This window comes from Melanotaenia boesemani, chromosome 12 (assembly GCF_017639745.1).
Source record: "Melanotaenia boesemani isolate fMelBoe1 chromosome 12, fMelBoe1.pri, whole genome shotgun sequence".
Taxonomy (NCBI): domain Eukaryota; kingdom Metazoa; phylum Chordata; class Actinopteri; order Atheriniformes; family Melanotaeniidae; genus Melanotaenia; species Melanotaenia boesemani.
In genome coordinates this window covers 29,319,359-29,342,726 of record NC_055693.1, presented here as the reverse complement: position 1 = coordinate 29,342,726, position 23,368 = coordinate 29,319,359, and the positions used below count along the sequence as shown (strand labels likewise).

General features: G+C 38.7%; 1 protein-coding gene across 1 annotated transcript in view; it reads right to left on the bottom strand.

Moving 5' to 3' along the window:
- tmeff2a (transmembrane protein with EGF-like and two follistatin-like domains 2a) overlaps positions 1-23,368 on the bottom strand; it is a 159,416-nt gene that overhangs the window by 93,812 nt on the left and 42,236 nt on the right. The window contains exon 3 of the mRNA XM_042001360.1: positions 121-250. Coding sequence (XP_041857294.1) covers positions 121-250 — 130 coding nt within the window. The remainder of the gene's footprint in view (positions 1-120; positions 251-23,368) is intronic.

Genomic DNA, 23,368 nt, shown 5'->3' with positions numbered 1-23,368 from the left:
CCGCTTTTACAGAATATTCTGTTCACACAGGTTTCTTTGTGCATCCGTTGGTGGTGTACCTCGAAGGTGTGTTTGCCTGTGAACGTGTCTTTGAATGGGCTGTGATGCAAACGTACATACCAGCAGGACAGTCGCCTTCTGACATAATAAGGATTTCAGACTGCTGCTTGCAGGCATCCTTGCGCAGTAAACACTCGTTCTGGTAGTTCTTATTGTTGGAGCCGCACACTGGGGCGTAGTCATTGTTGCACTGCATGAAAAAGGGAGAAGAAAGGGAGAAAACAGGTGAGGAGAAGAGCACAGAAAGGCAGATACAGTCAGTCCTTCCAGGAATTTGCTGTGATGCGAGCGCAGCTATCAGTGCAAATTCAGCTAATCTTCGATTGCCAAAGATTGGACAAAAATTGCCAGTGAATGTCAAAAAACATAATCAAGACAAATCTGTAATGTCCAGAGCTGCTGCGAATGCTGAACCAGATTTTTTTTACTTTCAGCGTTGATTGTGTTTGCTGTTTGAACAAAAACAGAACACCCTGCTCTCCCAGTGTATCCCAGAATCAGAATGTGATTTTTAATTAATTATTTTAAATTAATTTCAGGTGCTTTCGCAAGAAAACAAACAGACAAAAACACTAAAATAATAAACACTAAAAACCACCACAACTTTTAAAAAAAGGTCACAATCACACTCACACACACAAAAAAAAATGATGCTGTGAAATCCTGGAGGGATTACCTACTGAACAGGTTGAATCCTCCCAACAGTCAATACCAGTAGAAAGACAAGAATTAAAAGAAGTAGTTCAGATTTATTTAGACAAAAGCTCTGAAAAGCCCTCTGAGTAGATCTTATTAACACACCACTGCCTTTGTCTTATGAGGACTGATCTTGAGAAAGCTTCAGGCCTGAGGGAATATCTTTGGTGTGTTATAATTTTCTACTTTATCAAACCAAACACACTAAGAAAAAAAAAAAACAACAAAGCCTTTACAACAATCATTCTTATTACTCTGATACAGAAATTGTTAAAGAGGTGCAGTGGTTAGTCATCTCTCCACAGATGCAGCAACACCACTTTTCCAGTAAAGAGTAGAATTAGTGGTGAGCTGTGGAGAGAATAGAAACTGACTGATAATCCCAGAATTGCTCAATGCTCCATCGTAGTTTTTTAAAAAGAAGGTCACTCAGTTCAGAAACTGTCAATAACTTTGGGAGTTTCTTCTAACATGGTCTCAGCAGTACTTCAGATCAGAGTGAACATCAATGCATTCAAGAGTTCAAACAGCAGACACATCTCAGCATCAGCTGCTCCTCATCTCTCTACAGTGACATCTGCTTTGCTCTCAGTGCAACCATCGTGTTTTTCTAAATGGGAAAATGAGCCAAAACACACTTCCAGGCTCTGTTAGGGGTAATTGACCAAGAAGAAGAGTGGTAGAGCAAGGCTTCAGATGATCTGACCTCCATGAACAGCTGACCTAACCCCAGCGGAGAAGGTCTGGGATGCGTTGAAGTCCAGAGGGAAAGAAAATACAACGATAAGGTAGAAAATAGTTTGAAAAAATAAGAAAAACATCTGAAAAACGATGTGTTCAAATGATTCCTGCTGATTTATGTCATGAAGATCAAAATCTGTGATGAAGGACAGCAATGTTTGCAGGATCTTTAAGTAGCTTACCCTGAAGCCTGGAGGAAAAAGCGAAACGTCTGATTCCGTGTTGTCATTTAGATTGTTTTATTTTGGCAGCAAAGATTTTAATGGTTATGCTCGCATTGAAAAATGGCTGGCATCTCCTGCTGCTCTCCTCTTGTTGCTCCACTGGAGCAGTGGGAGGTTAAGTGACTTGCTCAAGGGCACTCAGCAAAATAGCTGTTAGGGCACAGAAGAATACTTCTCATTCATATCCCCACATGGTTTTCCAGCTACGGAGCAAGTCAAGATATTTCAGATGACGGATGACACTCCAGGGTTGAATTTAAGTTTCCATATTTTTGTGTGTGTGGGTGTGCGTGTGTGTGTGTGGGGGTGGGGGTGGGGGTGGGGGTGGGGGGGGATGGGGGGGGGGGGGGGGGGGGGGGGGGGGGGTTCATTTGATTCCATATTGATTTGCTTCTATTACACTCCAGGAATGAGAAATGTGATTATTCAGTTGTAAAAATATTACCCACCACTCCCTGGGAAGAAGGAGTGACTGTCAGAAGTTGCTCTGTAGGACACAGAACATGATCTGATCACATTTTAAAGGGCTTAGCATTAGGAATGTGTGCAAGTGTTTTTCTGCTGTGTTTTACATCACAAGGACAAGGCGCTAACTGGATAGTCTTTTCTCCCTGAGGATATCATCACCAAACCATGGAGAAACTGCCAACTTTTTATAAGGTAATCTAGAGAAAAGATTTTTTTTTCTTCAGATTAAACCAACTCCTTGGTTACTAAAGCAACACCTCGTAGAACTTCATGGTCTTCCTGCTATTTGCCATTATAATTTTTACTGGCTAAGCCTAATAGATCATCACACAGCAAAAATGAGAGGTTAATAGCAATGTCTTTTGTATTTAAAGGCAACAGATAATGAGCATGTAGGACTTTTAAATTTTTTACTAATTTGGGTTTAAATTTATGATAAACATGATATTTCCTTAGCTAGGTTAGCTAGGTTGTTTTGATAACTAAATCTAAAACTGACCAGATTCTGAATCATAAAAGTCAAAATGAAAGAAAGCAAGAAAAAAACCCAAATTGAAAGATGCACTTGATTCAGAGATCCACAAACTTAGGGGCTGTCCCCACGACACTGGATTGCAGCAAAACCGCAAAAGTATTTTAGCAAACCACCCTTTCATCCCCCCTGTAGCCAGGGATTAGCCTCCATGAAACCGACCATGTCTGAAGCCAGGTACCAAAATGGATAGGTTTGAGTCCCATACAAGTACTGTGTGGACAGCGAAGCCACACAACTAGAGAATATGACGTTAATGTGACGAACACGCATCAATTCCCAATTCACCCTTCCTCAAGTTTTTTATGCTTTGTAGTCAAGCATTTTTTGAAGAAGCTCAACTTCATTAGTCCAAAGAAAAGTTTCTCTTTTGCTTCACAGTGAATCCTCAGCTATCTTCTCTTCTCTGCTTCCAAAGTGTACTTCCTGCAACACGCAGTGAGCCTTTATCTGCGCATGCATTGTTTTGCTCTAGTTTTGGCGTGTTACTCTTTAGTGTCCCCCACAGCCTTGTCGCATGTACTAGATTGGTGTCGTGAGGATGTTAAAGCCTTTCTCCTAGTTTTCACCACCGTTTTCACACCTGAACCGGCTTCGGTGCCATGTGGACATAGCCTTAATCTTCCACCACCCCTCCAACCTCCAAATGCCAGTTTGCATGGCAGTTGAAGAAGCATTAGCTATGCATGCTACAAGAGTGTATGCTGACAAACAGATCCACTATATGTTATATTAAGAGAAAAAAATTAAACAAAAAAATTTAAATTGACTTAATGAGAAGTGCTTTGATCAGAAATGCTTTCAAGAAATATAAAATGCTGTTTAATGCTGTTTAATTCTTTAAGAGCTGTTAAGAGTCAGACTTTTCAACAATTTTAACATTAGTCTTATAATGACTGGAGAGCAGAAAATCAAAAGATCATTCTTAAATGAAAGACAGGAACAAACACAAATTCAGCACTAAAGTTTAATTTAAACGTTAAAAGTGAAATAAGGCTTTTAAATCATTTGAAGTCTGTTTTGTTGCCTCTAACATCTCTATTGGTGATCTGGCACATAAGTAATGATAGAAAGAGAGTGCATTTACTTTTTCTTCAACCACTTGTTGAGTAAGCAGGAAAGTCTGTTTTTCTGGCTATATTCAAAGCTTAGCTTAGCATTAAGCTTGACAATGGCAGGTTTTAAGAGGAAGCCCTCAGTGCCTGAACGGAGTTCCAGCAATTCTCCTATCAGTCTAGTTGGGTATTTTGAATGTGAATGACCTGAAAAAAGACTTGAAAAAGCACTCGTATGAATGCATAAACAACATTTTAAATTTAACTAGCTTAGTGTGTTTGAGCTTATACCCACAAGGAGAAGGGGAAAATAACCACGGCATCAATTCAGTAACCCAGGAGCATAATAATGATCAAGTGTGAACACCGATTTTAACAAGCTGAGAGGAATAAAGATAGCAGAATACAAAGACAGTAAAAGGAGGAGGAGTATGGGAGGGGAAAAGCAACCGAACACTGGCTCTTGATCAAAGGGATGCAGGAAGGAAAAAGGCTGTAGCAGAGACGAAGGGCAAAACGATGAGTGAAATTTGGCTTACGGGAGAGAAGAAGTTGGTGGAGACCGAGGGGGTAATAAAAGTGAAAGAAAATACAAAGTGGGTTGCAGAGAGGTAAAAACAGAGCCCTGACTCGACAAACTTGGCACAAAAAAAAAAAACTGAGGAAAGTCAGGCATACAGGGAAAGAAAAAAAAACAGATCATCACAAAATAAAAAGATAGAGAAGAAGAAATGGAGATGCACACAGAGAAAAAGGGAGGGATGGAAAATCCCTTTAAAGGAGAGAAAGAAAAAATGGCAACTCCACAAAGGAGTTTGGAATAGCTTACTGCAGGGCCCATGCTTTTTTTTTAATGCCACCTCCCCCCGCCATTGCTCCCTTCCTCCCCCTCCTCACTCTTACACTCGCTCCCATCTGGCTCGGGCTGTCCTTAACCTGGGGACTCACACTTTATGCCAGGCGTGATGCAACAGAAGGGAAAGCTGCCCAGCAGAACCCCGCGGGTGCTCTAAGACTGTCTTCTTTCCCCGTGAAAACTCCCCCAACTCATCTCTTGATCTTCCTCCGTATCTGGCTCTCAACCCTGCAGATAGGATAGCTGTGATGAGAGGATGGGGGGGTTCAAACCTCCATCTCTGTCATCCAGGAGGTGTTAGATGGAAGATTCAGCTGTGTGCAAATTAGACTCACCCAGGAAACCTCATATGTGGGTTATGGAGGAGCATCTCATATCGTACAGCAGCCTTTTGTATTGTAGGGGAGACAGACCATATTTAAGACAGGCAGAGAGAAGAAAAAGATTCTCAAACATAGAACAGACTGAAAAACAACAGAAACACCAAAGTGAATCTTTCAACTGAAGCTTCAACTTCTCTTGGTAAAAAAGTTAGCACTTTTCTGCAGACTTTTTTGTTTTTTTAAGTCATCTGGGTTTTCTCTTGACATGACAGGAGGCAAGTGAGCCGAGGGTAGGAAGTTCAAACTTTCTTTCTTTCTTTCTTCCTTCCTTCCTTCCTTCCTTCCTTCCTTCCTTCCTTCCTTCCTTTCTTAAACAACAAATGACCATAACAGAGACAAAGTTATCCCTGTTATAGCCCCTGTCAGGTTGCAGCAGCTTTGATCCCTGGACTACTTGGTAACTAGCACTATGTGATGTTGACAGTCTGGGAGGGAAAAAAAAGCCTCGTCAGCGGTTGTACTTTAGTAAACTGAGATGACTGTTGGCTAAGTGTATTTGTGGGAATATTCTGATGAAAGGCTAAAATGAAAAGATGCTAATGAGACTCGGTGAAGGAGACAGAAGGTGGGGAATTTTGATCCTACATAATTGTCTGCAGACAGCAAACTTGGTAGTGGCCAAGGCCATATGGCACTGCCTTGTGTACCCGCTGGCTCAGGCTTCACAAAAGTCAAAGACAATGCCCTGAAGCTCCACTCCAGCCAAGCCTAGACAGTTTTGTTGTGTCTCAACCAAGAATACAGACACAGAAGAAGTGTATGTGTGCTCTATTTTTATGAAACTTTACCCTCATCCTTTCTGTTGGACCCGCTTTGGTATAACACTAGGTGGTAAACCTTGTTTACTGTATCGTTAAGATTCAGAGGAAAATGATTCAGTGTTTGCTGATATAAATTCTACCTCAATGCAATTTTTAACTGGTTCAAGTCAGGATGCAGCCATCAATATGAGACAATATTACACGCTATTTAACAGTCATATCAAATCACAATAGAAAAAAAACAACTAACGTGTAAAATATATATATTTTCTTCCTGAGCTCAATCAGACATTAAAATGAAAAACAAGCTGTTCTTTAAACAGAAATAGATTCTCTTGAGCTCTAAAAAAATAGATCCTCACATACTGTAAGAATAAATATATTTCCATAGACATTAAAGCAGCATAACATGCAAACTGTACTCCTATTTAGAGTTTTAAAACTGAATATTTTTAGAATTTAGTTATAACAACTAGCGCAGCCTGGCTTCATCATCGAGATGTCAACATTTTCCTCATCAGATTAACAAAAGACAATTTGGTTGTTAAACAAATGGAAAAAAGTACCACACAGTCTTTCTTTCTTTCTTAGTGGTTTACAGTTCATTACTGTTTCAATGTTTGATCAATGTTTTCCATTTAGATCAACTCTATGACAAAGACAGTGATGAGATATCTAAAGGGGAACCACTTAAATACTGATGAGACTAAACATCCTGATGTCTTTGTTAGGCGTTAAGGTTAAAATGTGAAACTCTTACTGATTCAGAGTTAGGGTTTGACAACAAATACTCATGTCTATTGTCATGAAAGATTTCTTATTTGTCACTAGATTGACTTGGTGACAGGAAATATGGAGGAAAATGGATAATAATGCACAAATACAATAAAAACAACAATAAACAGCCACTCAAGAGGTTCAACACACTTACCCATTAAATCAAATGGGTGAGTGTGCACAAACTTTTGACTGGTGCTGTAAGTGCACTTGTTCATCTATTTAAATTTTAGATTTTTTCTGAGTTACATTTGCACTCTATTTTGCTATATTTATGTGTGCATTAATGTTGTTTTTTTTTCTTCTTCTTCTTCCTCCCATTTTTTTTTCTTTCTTTTTTGACAACACAATCTATTTTCCACGAGCCTCCTGCAGGGGCTGCTGTGGCTCTGTCTACCCTCAACTTTCCTCATCCAGGTTTCAAATGCTAAGCTTTGGGAAAGAAGCCAGAACCTGTTGTCTCCATACCTGCCTAGGATCCTGCACACACACAGACACACACACAGACATGGGCAGAGCTACCGATGCATCCACCATCAGAGCACTTTGTGGAGGCGGAGGGTTGGGGAGGGGGGTGAATGCATCTGCTCCTTACCAGGTCATAACACACAACAACCCAGCAAAGCGAGCAGAACCATCATCATTCATTTTGTGCAGCAGCCAGCGTTGCCTTCACCAAGCGTCCAACAACGCTGCTGGCTGACAGGGATGCAACAAAGACAGGAAGTGAAAGGAGATGGGGGAGGCAGTGAAAATGCAGGTATGAGGATGTGAAGGATATGATGTGAGAAAAGGGAAACAAATGCAGGGAGGAATGAAGGGGGAGGAGTGGTGGAAGAGAAATTACATTGAATAGTGAAAAAGTGAAATTGATGGGTTGAGAAGAAAGGCAGCAAGAGGGTACAAGGAGGGTAATATGATGGAGAGGGGTGGGTGTTCACAGCAAAAAAAAAAAAAAAAACGCATGTGAGTTGGTGACAAAGAAAAGAAAAGATGTAAAGTGAAGGTGGGTGCACGCATCGGTGCATGACTGTATGCTGGAGGGATGGAGCGTGCCAATTTGAGAGGCTGTAAAATGCAACAGGAACAAACATGACAGGATATCAGCATCAATGAGCAGGAAAACAGATGACACGTCCCTCCATCCAGTGGAGCTCCCCTCTATCCAACCCACGCAGTCTCCACACATGTGAAAATTATCATCATTCCAAACAACAATTAGTCGCATATTGTGAATCCTGCTTACAGAAGTCGCACAGTCACATGTGGACTGAAGCAAGCAGCTGGGTGTCATTCAGGCGTGAAGCATGCAGGATAAAATCTGATGATGAGCAGAATGCAGTAAAGACGTTTTACATTCACCAGCCACTTTACTAGGTTGAATCACTTGTTAAAAAAAGGTAATCAGCCAATCACATGGAAGCAAGTCAATGCTCCAACACTCATTTTTCTACAGTCATTTAGCAGACACTTTTCTCCAAAGCGACTTATATGTGAAGATGGTTAGGGAGTAGCACTAAGGGTCTTGCATAAGGACCATGTCCTGCGTGTATATATGTATATATATATATATATATATATATATATATAGCATAAATCAAATTGCATATTATATATCACATATCGTGTAATCTACATACAGCTTGAAAATGATGGCATTTAGAAACATAATCATTTGTAATATTGTGGAACTGATGGAATAAAAAGAAAGTCTTGTCTTGCCAAGAGTGTTTTTCTTATTCCTTATTTCATTCTGACATGTAAAACCTTAGAAATGTCAAAGAGTGTGTGTTTCTTTCATCATTACTGTAGTTCATCTGGGTTACAGCTTCACTTGGTTTTTAGCGATTATGAAGCTTGGCTGTTGGACAAATTATTCTTGTTCAAACTTTAGCAGATAAGCAGATCACTTCAGTTCACCCCAAGCAAATGATTTAAAAAAAACTCTTTTCTCCTCCACCAGCCGTTCTTTCCCATGATGGCTTTTCCAGCTCACTTCTAGAAAACTTGCTGAACTGCCCATTAAAATTACTAGCTTTAGCTAATGCCAACTCTTTTGTTGGCAGAACATGAGTCCAACAAGACATAGTTGTGACATTTATGACAAGAAAGTCAACTTAAGCCCCACACATGAGGCGCCATCAGCCGCCGCGCAACCATGAACTTTCCACACACTGCCAATCCAAACCTGACAGACGATTGCTAGGACAGAGACGCCTGTCTGCAGGCTGTAATATGTGGGTGTACAATGGAGTGGGTGTCAGGTGAAATGAGTGCATTGCCAAGCTGAAAACACAAAGAACCACATGAGACGTCAAAGAAAATGTTGGCAAGATGACAGAGCTTGTACGATGTTAGAGGAAAATGAGCAACAACTTGTATTTTAACATCAACTTTGGTGGATTTTCCCTTTTTTTCCCAACCAGCTAAAACATATTTGCACCATTATTGTGTCATAAATTCACTTGAAATTTATGTCTGAAAAGTTAGAAAGGCAGATAATGCTGGTCAATATGAAGGTGTTTCTGCAAAGCCACATAAAGATAGGTCATCACAGTTAATCTTTCATATAAAATATCCCAAAGGTTTTATTAAATACATGGGTGTAAAAGTAGAAAAAACAAATGAGCCAAAATTTAAGTGAAACCAAACTTGAGCAGCCTAAAAATATTTATATCAAGGTAGAAACAGAGCTGAAAGGACTTAGATCAAATTCCTCTCTTGGTGAGAGCCAAAAATCGCTCACTCTGACAAAGCATCGCATGGATGTTTGTGTGGCTGCAGATGGATGTGGTGAAGAAAACAAACAGCCGTAAGATGGATATACAAGGCACGCAGAAGCAGAGGGGGTGCATGCCTCATTTTATTTGGGTTCTTTCACCAAACCGATGTCAAGAAGCAGCAGGGACGAAAGGGGCCCCGCTGGGTAAACTCGTGTTGCCAGAGTCTGGAAAAAAAGCAGAGCCCTCCGAACACATGTTCCCAACAGCTGATTGCTGGCTTCCTGTACAAGAGGAAGCTACAAACATCAACACAGTTAATTTACTTAACAAATAACTGCTACTGTAGAAATTTTAAAACACGACATACTGGAGCTTTACATATTGGCCAATTTAACCTAAAAGCTTTGAATAGCCTGCTCTATGGCTTGGTGGATTTTCATTTTTCAGTGACCAGGGTAACATTTATTGTACATTTGTGGAAATAAACTTGCTTGAGCCATCTTTTTTCACTTGGTTTGAATATATAATGCTAAAAGCCATTCCACTGTTATTAACTCTCATCCCAGTCATTCACCGTGAAGTCAGTGTAGTTGCTGCTTTGACATTACGATTATAGGATCACCCTTCACTCTAAGTACAAGGGCTCCTATAAATGGGCATAATTTTAAATCTTGTAGGCTGCAGATAGAACCTCTTGATAACTTTAATAAATGCAGGGGATGGTGACAGCCATAGTTTCCCATGACACTATCTATGTTCTGTTTAGAAAGTTAGGCTTGTGTTTTGATTATTATCATTTCTATGTTGATTCTTCTTTACCAAAATAAGTAAAATGGCATCAAATTTCCTCAAACCAGCTCTTTCATTTACTATATGAACCATGACAGCAGCATGACTCATACAAGAAAAAGGTCTCTACTTGAATGGTAAGGTCATTGAATAATACAATCTGTTGATTATTTTAATAAAAAAGCAGTGAAAGCTATTCATGCTATGATTATAGAAGCAATATTAAATACTATGAAGGGTTAAATTTAAACCTGTAGCCTACAATGTGTGCAGAATTATTAGACAAATGAGTATTTTGATCACATCCTCCTCTTTATGCATGTTGTTCTACTCCAACCGGTACAGGCTTGAAAGCCTACTACCAATTAAGCATATCAGGTGATGTGCATCTCTGTAATGAGAAGGGTGTGGTCTAATGACATCAACACCCTATATCAGGTGTGCATAATTATTAGGCAACTTCCATTCCTTTGGCAAAATGGGTCAGAAGAGAGATTTGACGGACTCTGAAAAGTCAAAAATAGTGAGATGTCTTGCAGAGGGATGTGGCACTCTTAAAATTGCCAAGCTTTTGAGGCGTGATCATTGAACAATCAAGCGTTTCATTCAAAATAGTCAACAGGGTCGCAAGAAGCGTGTTGAAAAAACAAGGCGCAAAAAAACTGCCCATGAACTGAGGAAAATCAAGCATGAAGCTGCCAAGATGCCACCAGTTTTGCCATATTTCAGAACTGCAACATCACTGGAATGCCAAGAAGCACAAGGTGTGCAATACTCAGGGACATGGCCAAAGTAAGGAAGGCTGAAAAACGACCACCACTGAACAAGACACACAAGATAAAACGTCAAGACTGGGCCAAGAATTATCACAAGACTGATTTTTCTAAGGTTTTATGGACTGATGAAATGAGAGTGAGTCTTGATGGGCCAGATGGATGGGCCCGTGGCTGGATCAGTACAGGGCAGAGAGCTCCACTCCGACTCAGACGCCAGCAAGTGGAGGTGGGATACTGGTATGGGCTGGTATCATCAAAGATGAGGTTGTGGGACCTTTTCGGGTTGAGGATAGAGTCAAGCTCAACTCCCAGTCCTACTGCCAGTTTCTGGAAGACACCTTCTTCAAGCAGTGGTACAGGAAGAAGTCAGCATCGTTCAAGAAAAACATGATTTTCATGCAGGACAATGCTCCATCACACGCATCCAAGTACTCCATTGCGTGGCTGGCCAGAAAAGGTCTAAAAGAAGAAAAAATAATGACATGGCCTCCTTGTTCACCTGATCTTAACCCCATAGAGAACCTGTGGTCCCTCATCAAATGTGAGATCTACAGGGAGGGAAAACAGTACACCTCTCTGAACAGTGTCTGGGAGGCTGTGGTTGCTGCTGCACGCAATGCTGATCATGAACAGATCAAGACACTGACAGAATCTATGGATGGCAGGCTTTTGAGTGTCCTCGCAAAGAAAGGTGGTTATACTGGTCACTGATTTGTTTTTGTTTTGTTTTTGAATGCCAGAAATGTATATTTGTAAATTTTGAGTTGTTATATTGGTTTCCCTGGTGAAAATAAATAAGTGAAATGGGTATATATTTGGTTTTTGTTAAGTTGCCTAATAATTATGCACAGTAATAGTCACCTGCACACACAGATATCCTAAGACACTAAAACTAAAAAGAGCCCCACTCTAACTTCCAAAAATATTCAGCTTTGATATTTATGAGTCTTTTGTGTTCATTGCGAACATAGTTGTTGTTCTATAATAAAATTAATCCTCAAAAATACAACTTGCCTAATAATTCTTCACACACTGTTTGTGAGCCAACATTTGAAAAAAATATTCAACCCATATTCACACGTAAAAAAAACAAAACATTTATTTATGTTACGCTGATCCAGCGTGTGAAAACTACTTAGACTGCATATTTCAAGGTGGCATTCTTATTGGTCACATTTAGGTAAGATGGTCTTATAAGTAGATCATTGGCAGTTTAATACCCAAAGTCTTCATCATTGTGATTCCCAAAATCAGTTAAATGTAGTTCTTTGTGGTCTTTCTTTGGTGTCTTTTGGTCCCTTTAGGTAGAAATTGGGCAGAAGAAGGGTGAGTGAATTATTTCCTGATTATGTGTCAAAAAGTTATAGTAAGGTATGTGACAAAATGAATTAAAACTTTCAGCTCAAGACATATTGATCAACTGAACGTGCCTTAGGTGGCACCTTTCATTACGCACAAGGTGCACGCTGTGTGCGCTAATGGAGGTTCATTGCAGCACACACTCTGCAGCTGGCCAGTGCTGTATCTGGACTGACGATGGTCACTAATGTCCTTAAGAGAGGGATGGAAGATGGGTTACAGGCGGTGAGGGAGAGTGCAGCAGCAACAGTCCATTCTGCGTAACAACATTCAACACAGCCATATCTTTCAATCATCTTTGCCTCTGGCATTACAAAAATATTTCCACCATCAGAGAAGATATGGTCCCGTCGTCACCTTTAAATTGTGTCTATGCCTCCTCCTTGCAACAATAACTGTAGCTATTTCTGCGTAAAGTTGTGCACGTCTGCCTTTCAGATGTAATTATTCAGTGCAATCAGTTTCATGTTTGGTAAATCCCACTGCATGTGCTGATCTATAAACATCTGCTCCTCTCAATATTTGTTGCGGTAGAACACGCAAACATGCAAACGAGCTAAATGGATTGTGCAAATTCTGTTTTGTCTAACAGACCGGGTTAGTAAATCAACTGCAACATGTTTTTTCATGTGCTATGAAGTTTGCTCTTTTTTAAACATGCAAACCGTCAGTAGATCAGGCCCTTTGTATTAATCCATAGAGGTCCTGTGTGAGAGTGACATGTAGTGTTTAAGTGTTTTGGGTGGTAAAATAAGATCAGAAAAGCTCCATCAAAGTACAGTCCATTCTCTTAGTAATCATGTTGCTTTTGTTAGAAATATTTTTATTGATGTCCTCATCCAAAGACAATGTACATGCTTTCTTTGGCACACTGGGAATTCATACAGTTACTAATTGAGATTCTGCTTCTATAAATATGCTCATGAAGATGCAAGCGTTCACCGTAATGTTAAATAACAGGTGCTATGCTATGGGCTAATCATTGAGCCCCATTATGTAGCTTTGCGTGTTCACATTTTAGGGAATTTGCAGTAATTTGGAGGTAAATGAGTATAAAGAATATCTGTAAGAGAAAAAAGAAGCACACTCAGAATAAGAGATCACTAAATGCCTAGAGTTCTGGCAGATTCATGGTCCAGAGAGACTTTCGTTCTTACAATATTTATGGTTTCAGGTTAAATACCTTTAAATTAACTAGAAAAAGAAAATGAGAGAGAAATGGAGCAGATTCCAAAGTGCAGTCACTGTCCCTTTGTTCCTCACTGCTGATGAAACCATATCTAATGTTATCTGGCTTGTTATTTCAGCTAGTTACATCAGTAAACAAAAATATGTGTACTGTACCCAAAGATATGACTACTACCTCTTTGTATCTTACTTATTTCCCCATGTTTAACTGGGACTGCTTTAAAGGAAGCTAAATGAGCTGCAGATAAAGTTTCCCCTGGGTATTGCACCAACTATGACTCTGGTCTGCTTATTTAATAGGGACTGTGCAGTTCAAGATTTCTTCATAGACAGAAGTAATGCATGAGAGCAACAAAGGTAAAAAGGCCATCTGACTGCAGCTCATGAAGCAATGGATTAAATAATAAATCAAACAGATATGCTTCTCTTTGTAGTGCTTCTTCATTGCTGACTAGACTTTATGTTCATGCTATGTTTTGGTTCTCAAGAAATTAGTAGTTGTGACTCCTATCTGAACCCGCTTTTATCTTGGCTCTGCATGATATGTATTTATTTTTAAAGACAGCAGGTGCAGCCCTAACATGAAGTATGATGGTATCAAAATTGATGAAACATGAGTAATATGGAGCTTGTGTGTTGCCTTGGGTAAAACTAAGACAAAAGCAGCTCAGCAGGTAAACAAACATCATAATTCATGAATAATCTTTTAATGCACACATGAAGATCAGGGACTAAAACTCCTGTGATGTAAGAGATTCATCCACTCATTGATGATTACATAAAGAGTATAAGGAGATAAAGAGAGATAATTATGGCTGGAGTTTCAGGGCAAAGCTAAAAATAGCTGCAGTTATTGAATTGTACAGGAAATTTCTTTATGACCCAGTTAATCCCAAAGAACTAAATTTTCATCTAAATTTAAGAGCTTTTAAAATTTCTGCTGAGGTAGAAATTTTAAAACAGCAGAAACAGATGTCAGTAAATACCAAAAAACTGACTCTTCCTTTGACCTTTTCTAGTGGGTACTGACCAGTGCAGAGCAGGTACACCTTACAATAACTGCAGTCAAGCCAACACAAGTCATCCTCGTCAAAGTCCAAACCCAAATCTCAAACTGGTACTTGTGTTTTTTCCATCATAACACAACTGCAAACTACACATCACAAGCATATTAATTATATTTAAATCAATGACATGTATATATTATTGACACTTCAATAACTCGGCAGTACAGGGGTAAGCAACCAGTGCTCATGCTGGTATTTAAATTAAAAAAACAAAAACACAACAAAAATACATAATTCTTTTTGCACCCAATGAACCATCTTCTTTTTTAAAATAAACAATGTGAGGATTTCCTTACATACTAACACTTCTACAAAGTTCCCCATGAATTTACACCTTTTTTCTAAATAATAAACAACAAAATTTAGAGTGCAACACCGCAGAAGTAAAACTGCAACATCTTAAAGAAAAATATAAAAATAAGCATAAAAAAGCAAACATTTATTGTTCCCTCATAACACTGTGTTTTTCTAATTACACAACATGCTGCTACAGGAACATTTTATTGTGTTCATCTCATATCACCGTGTGGGAATGTTACCCCCTGGATCTGCTCCATTTACCGGCCGGACAACCAAGCAAACCGGGTGGGCGGAGTCTTCACTACATTTATAACAATCAGCTAGGCATCAGCAGACAAAGTATTCCAGGTAAATTACCTGATAAAGCTGGCTGGGAGAGTTACATCCACAACTGTCATTAAAGCCTATGGTACTATACAAAATATGTGAAAACATAAAGTGAAAATGTATATATCCGTCAAGTTTTGCCTTAACACATTTGACTGTATTCTTGTGGAAACTTCTTCTTAACTGTTTAATTCATTACATATTGTATATTATGCATGAGCACTGTAGTTACTGTGCAGATATCTATGAAAGTCTGTTCTTAATCAAGATAGGAAAAAATATGCTGGAAATCTTTAAAAATTCAGAGCATTAGATGAAATAGGCTAAAATGACTAGAAATCTTTAGATTAAATACCCGCATGTATTGGTAAGGTAAATTAATGGTATTTCAAACTAAGAAGCCTTTTTGAATGTTTAAACCTCCTCAGGAACTTTGGCAAAAATGTTAAATCTGCTGCTGTCTCTGAATTAATTGTTAGTAGCAGGAGCACAAATATCAACACAGATCAAGCTAATGACATGAGTGGCTCAGTTGGACTAATATAGAAAGTTTTTGTGCTATCACAGTAAGAGATTGAAGTGCATGCAGGAAATCTGGAAGAAGCTGCCTGAGAAAGCCTAAACTCAACCAGAATTTTAGTGTCAACCTTCCTGAGTCTGTCCCAGGACAGCCCGCTTGTTTACCACTAGACAGTATCATGAATGATACCTAACCAAGATCATTTACTGAAACTGCTGCTTGTAAACTGGTACAAGAGACCTTCAAGACTTAAAATGCCAGTCCAGACAAAAAAGCCTTTTATCTTAAAGTACTTTTGCAATGCGATAAGGTGAGCAGAGTCTGCTAATAGAAGAGCTAAAAAACCATCACCTGGTTAACACCTCACCCTGTCCTGTGGTACTTCATACAAGGTCACGCTCCACACCCACAGCAGGGAGACACTCCACTGTAAGTCCATTTTAACAGCTTTCATCCCAAACCACAATGAAAAGGTCTATCAAAGAAATATTTACCTCTGGTCAACAACCAGGAAAACAAGCAGCAACATTATAGAGACTGTGTAGGATAACAACAAGCAGAGACTAAAGTATCACAACAGTATCAGTTTCAAAAATGGTACATTGATTATGTTTCCCTTTAATTGTATTTGCCTCAATATGTTTCAACACTGATACTATGAGAGTGCAGCTAATATGTGCCAACACAGGCAGCGTGGGCTTCTCCAGTTTAGGTACATGACAGCAGTGCAAGCCACTATTTTTATCCCTACATCTAAACATTTGCGCCAGGAATACTGCCAACGCTATCATGTAAACTGTAACGCATTACATGAGCAAATAGATTACCATGGTGCAGGGGGATCCCACATCTTGTCTGACAGTTTCAGCATAGAGACAGTAAAGGCTGCAAATAGGAAACTGACAGGCAACATTATACACTAAGTACCAAAACAAGATGAACTCCACAACTTCTACTCATGCTACACATCTCCGGAGAATCCGTGTGTGTGGGCTTGCTCACTATCTTCCTAAATACCGAGTCAGTGGTTCAGAACTGCTGAAAAGGGATTTCTTTCAGCAGAAGGACACTCTTGGGAACCTTTTTTGTGCAGGCCTCTCAGGCACCACCCCAACATAAAACAGGGGGTATGAAATGCTTCACTACACTGCTCTCCCTTCATCAGCATGTGTGGCATATAGAATGAATTTCAATGACATCTTGACATTTTCAGGGGGGAGCTGAAAAGTGTTTCATGAGGATGAAGTCCACTGATCCAGTGTTAAGGTGCCGTGCAACAATTTATTACAAGGCCGTCAGAAACTCCCTTTGAAATGTTTTCATGTATCTAAAGCTATCTCAGGTAACTCAGAGTAGATCTGCACATCAGCTGAGCACACCCAAAGAAACAAACAGGTCCCTGCATCTTCTACATGCTCTTCCTGAGTCCTGAAAGCATAGCACGAGAGGTTTGAAAGAGTTGCAGCTGAATGCTGTCATTCTCGGGGCCTATCTTGGCCATGCTTTCCATTTTACAGGGATAAGGTGCACTTCTTTTCAGGGATGAAGACATTGTAGTCATCCAACCCTTTCACAAGGATGTCGAGGGCTTTTTGAACAGCTACTCTTTGATCCCAAAAGAATAAGGGTATGTTATCCCTGCAATACAGAGCGGCTAGGCCGAGGAGAGGAAGTGGGCCTTTCAGTTTCCTCTGCAACCCTTTCTCAGCCAACATGAAAATACCAAATAGCTGATTCTATTTTACTCCCTTGATGAAGACCTGCAGATCTGAGAATAAAGACAATTCGAGGCTGTAAAACCTTTGATTAATCACCTTTCTCCCCACAGAAAAGCACTTCACATGCAGAAAGACAGTCATATAATATTACATTTAGAATATATCCAGTTCTTATTAATGGGGGAGAAGTAGCAAGATAGGCCAACAAAGTGTTCAGCAAACATTCACATCTATTTCTGTTATCCATCACTGAGAGTTGTGAAATGATTTTAACAGTAACATCTTCCTTTTAACCTGTACTACAGATCTATTTGTCTACAGGCTGAAAAGAGAAACATGAATCAGTAGCTTTGTTTTAGTCCAGATTTGAAAACATTTTAGGTTTAGTTGTTTGCCTCTTACAAAAAGTTAATCAGACATGTTTTTGTTAACCAGTGAAAAACAGGTATTAAGAATAAACAATGAACAAATCATCAAGTCATCACTAAGAAATAATCATGATCACAACTGTTTGCTATTTTTGTAGTCATTCATCTACATGGAAACAGCTGGTTAAACCTGACAAAAATGTCATAAACACACTGTTTTCCACCATTTTACAGAACTGATGGAGTTGATTGTCACAGTTTATTAAAATATAGTTTGGGTTTTGTCTCACATCCTCTTAAAAAAACAAAACAGCAGAGACTCGATAATAAAATTTTGTTGGTTGGGTATGAGGTACTAACCGGCTTTGGGAAAAAACATGTATATATATCTGTTCCACTGATCCCATACCAGCCATCTTGTGAGGCCATGAAGGGACGAGTTCAGATGTATCTGCTAAGTCTTTCTAGCATTTGGATGTTCCATCCACATGAAGCCAGGACTTTGGGAGTCTGAAAACACATTTCTTTTAAAACAGGGTCCAAAACTTGATAAATCTGGCAACGCCATCATTTCTCTTTCATCTTCACAAACTGTCGTTCCAGAACCGATGACACCATAGTCCCATCAGTCCATTAACCCACATGTGCAAACCCTTCCAACAGTCAATGAGCAGCATAGCTGACATGCAACCAGTGAAAGGAACAAACCATAGGAGAAGAAGAAGATGACGAGGACAACAACAGTTGAGATGGTGGTAACTTTTAAAGGAAGTCTGTGAGTGTGTCGGGTAAGGCATGGTGGGCGGTTGCAAACAGCTTTAGAGCGGTGCATTACCCCCACTAACTGGTGTGTGAAGCTGATGTCATTGACTCTGAACTCAGCACTGCCCACTAGTGGATGAACTGACTTAACAACCATGGCGACGTACAAGACAAATGGAACTATGAGGGTGGCAACGTTTGAAACAAAAGTGCGTACGTAAGGGAGCATAAATGGATGTTTACAGTGTTGTGTTCGTGCTGCAGGAGCGACTGAGCATGACGTGGCTTTCATAGCAGAATCTGTAAAAAAAAATCCAAAATCACAAACATGAAATTTTCAGCTTGATTCTTCGCCATCTTTATCTTCAAACGTTAGTTTACATCCCACATCCTACAAGAAGCCCATGCTTTATGTCTTCTTCTCTGTGTTTGGTGCATTTCTTAGGCAGCGTTACAGCGCCACCTACAGGTCTGGCATATAAACTACAGTGTTTTGTTTTTTTTTCCTTCTTTTCTTGGCTGTATTTTGTCTCAACTGATTTTTGTAATTAAATCAGTTTTGTCTCTTTATTAATGTCGTCTCATATTATCAGGGTAAAATTTGCTCCCCATCCTGAGAGTTGAAACTAAACAAGGGGAATCTGTATTTAGTTTTTATGCTCATAAAATCTGGGAAAAAGGAAACAAAAAACTGACAATAAAAAAAAAAAAAAAAAGAAATCTGCCTTAAACCTTATTTATTTTTAATCAGGTCTTTACAAGTTTATTATACAGTATATCCCCACCTTCAGTTAAGCTGGAGAGTTTTCTTTTGTAATATATGTTCTTAAATATTTACACTGAAAATAATAATTATGTATTTCCTGTTGACGTTTGTAACTTCCTGTATGTATTCATGTGCATTGGGTTGTGTTCTGTATAAAATGAGCTGTATAGATAAATTTGCCTAATCTTTGTGTTTCTGGGCTTATCATCTTTCCTTTGCTGCTTTTATAAATTTAGTTTGGATTTAATCAAGTTCTTGCTTTATTATGTGCAGCCTTTTTTCTTGTATATTATATATTGTTTAGTTTGTAGTCCTTGATTCTAGTCTGTTTTAATTGTCTTTTTTTGTTACCTGCCATTATTCTTTGATGTCCTGAGCTGCCTTTGTCTTGTTAGCACATGTTCCCTGTACACTTACTCACCTACATTAGCACATCTAATCACCTCCCAGAACAAAGACTCTTCTATTTCTTTTGTTTTAAATTTGTCTTTACTGCCTTGGTAACGCCTTTGGTTAATTAAAAAAAAAGTTACTTTCCCCTTAGTCTGCCTGCTTTCTGCTAATGAGCCTGCATTTTAAGTCAGCCATGCACCACTTCATGACACTGATCAGCTTGTGGACATATAATACCTGCTATTTGTAATCCTTGTTTAGAAAGGTTTAAAAGGAAAAAGTGCTAATTTTTCTTATCTTTTTACAAACCTCTGTACTGTAGTCATATAAAAATGAACTCCTATATAATGGTTATATCAGGTGGTTATAATAGTGACAATAAAAGAGACCAAAATAATTACACTTGTCATCATTATTTCTGATTAAATTATTATTCCATGCTATCCATGTTTCTTCATTAGAGGCAAAACCTTTGATAAACAGTCTCTCATGTCATCAGTCATGCAGGCAACATGTTTGTCAAAATTCTTCACAAAATAAGTTTCCATTACTTCTGACCATTAACAATATTCTGGAAGAAAGCCACTTTGCTTTGCATTTAAACACATAAAAGTGTCTCTGAATTATTAGGACAGACGTGGCCAAGAAAACATGAAGCCTAAATTAAGTTAAGGTACAGCTCACATCGGAAAATTTCTTTACCTAACATGGGCAGATTTGAACAATGTATTTTGTTTAGTCATTGATTTTTTTCTGGTTTGTTTTTTCTTGCTGTGGGTCTATATGTCATGCAGATTGTCAAGTGTATTGATTTCATGTGGTGCTTATGATTAATAAGGACAAGTTGTGTGCTTGATGGTTATTTTTAGAATAGTGCATGTAGCGATTGATTAGTTCCCACAGCCCATCATGCATAAGCATTCATCGTTTTGACTCTTTCTGGCTCTTGCAGAAAACTTATTTACATCCACAGATTTTTTTTTTTCTTCTTTTACCTCACTTAGACATTTTCTCATATATCTATATCAAATATAATGTCTATGGTGAGTCATACAAATGTTTTTGTGCTTCATAGTTTCAGCAGGGAAAATAAAGCATTGGAAACCTTTCATTTGCAAGAGGCTAATGAAAAAACACTGTGATTTAACACAATGTTAAAAAAAGGAAACCTCTGTAGAGTCATTGTATGTGGACAAAATGGGGCTTTTCTTTTGGACTCATAATTCATATAAAGTCACATTAACACAGACATGCATACATGTTATGAAGATGGATTAAGAGGTTTGAAAAATGCTTAAGGGGGACTGAAATGACATTTACAGTCATGCCCTCACCGGCCAACACATTATTACAAATGATGTGGAGATATTAAAGGAGAGACTGATTGTGCTAAATTAAATCTCAGAGATGTTACATTTTCTTTAAAACCTGAGTGTGGATGCTGTGAGTGGGTTGAAGTGTCCATCAAAACACAGCCGAATACGCTGTTTACAATTTGTTTTCACAAAATACTGAAACAGAAGTGGAAACTACAACAATTCATAGAGAATTATGGACAAAGTGAGAAACGTCACACACACAGATGCAGTCTGAGGTCTACACTAACAGTAAAACATTGCATTTGTGTTTTTTTTTTTGTTTTTTTTTGCTTTCGTCAAATGACCTTCTATTGTCTTTTCCTAGGCTCTTTTCCTCAACCTCATTGGAAACATCATGGGATTAAGAAAAAGTGGTGGGAGAAAGTTGGAAGGACTTTGAAAAAGACATTCTCTCAGATCTGGGTCTGCAGCACTAAAACATATTTCATAAATATTCTATATATCTAACGCAGTCTTATTACAATATTACCTAGAGATTATATATCATGTCAACATGTTAAAACATAAAATCATACTTTTTCGAGATAAAAGGCCTTTTTACTTAGTTAGGAAAGTTCCGAAGCATAAAGGGTGATTCAACTGCACACCAAGAGCTGTTTTATCATTACAAGTAGCAAAACAGGATTTTCTCACTAGCCACTATAATTAATTTAGTTCAATTAAGCTATTATATCAGAGCCAATTCACAACAAAGGTCACTTTAAAGATACAATCTAATTCAGGTTAATTATTAACTGTAATCCAATAATAAATCTGATTTTTGGCAATTACCAGTTTCTGACATTACGTAAAACTACATTCTGCACATAAAAAAACCTTTACTGACAGCGGTTGGGCAGTGCCTACTGTATGAGGATGACAGAAGTGCTGAAAATTTTTTTTACAACAATTATACCACTTCCTGTGTTCAGGGCAGCCATGTTGGATTTTTAGGTTGGGCTTCATGAGGTTATTCAGACTTCAAAAGTCAGAAATCTGACTTTCCCTTCTGGGAACTGAGAAATTCTCACTTCTGGTAGAATGCACCACTTATCCTGAACCTTTTAGTATGCAAACAGACCTCCATTACACCCTTGCCAAACAGTTGGAGTGCTACACTTGCAATGCTTTGATAAAAATTACAGTACAAATTGCAAGACAGACTTGACATCCTTCTGTTTTCTACATGTATCATATTTTAAGTCACACAAAAGGTTTCTATTATTTTTCTGCACTGCTGATTAATCTAAAAGAAGTTGTTTTTTGTTTTTGTGTGTTTTTTTACTTGTTTTTCCATTTTTGGACTTTGTTAAAGGAAAAATGACAAAACATACACATATTTTTTTCCCTGCCTTTTAAAAAAACTGCAGTTTTTCAAGATCTGCAGTTTAATTAAAGGTTGTTTTTACATTTTTAGTTTTAAAGAAATGAAAAGGATTTGATTAAATTAGTATCAGTCTCAATAATTACAGTCTCAGTCTATAATTTAATACATCACATATATACTATGTGTATACACTCACTGGCCACTTTATCAGGTTGAACACCTGTTCAATTGAATAATCAGCCGATCACACGGCAGCATTCAGTCATGAAGACATGGTCGAGACGACTTGTTCAAACTGAGCATCAGAATAAGGGAGAAAGGAGATGTAAGTGACTTTGGTTGTTGGTTTATACCACATTCTGAGTATTTCAGAAACTGCTGATCTACTGGGATTTTTACACACAACCATCTCTTGATGTCAGAATTCAGAGGAGAGTGGGTAGATTTGTTGGGAATGATAAAAAATGCTGATAAATCAACTAAAATAAGCACTAGTTCCAACTCAGGTATGCAGAACAGCATCTCTGAACACACAACACATCCAACATTGAAGCAGATGGGCTACAGCAGCAGAAGACCACACCGGGTGCCTCCTGTCGGCTAAGAACAGGAAACTGAGGCTACAATTCACACAGACTCACCAACACTGGACAATAGAAGATGGAGGAACATTGCTGGTCTGATGAGTCTGTTTCAGCTCCACATTCAGATGGCAGGCTCAAAAGTAGGTATAAACATGATAGCATGGATCCATCCTGCTTTGTGTTAAGGTTCCAGGATGGTGATGGTGGAATGGTGTGGGGAATATTTTCTTGGCACACCTTGGACTACATTTAGCAGGATAATGCTGTCACAAAGCTCAGATCATCTCCAACTGCTTTCTTCAACGTGACAATAAGTTCACTGGACTCCAACGGTCTCCATAGTCGCCAGATTTCAGTCCAGTAGAGCAGCTTTGGGATGTGGTGGAACGAGAAATTTTCTCATCATGGATGCAGCCGACAAACCTGCAGCAACTATGTGATGCTGTCATGTCAATATGGAGTAAAACCTCTGAGGAATGTTTCCAACACC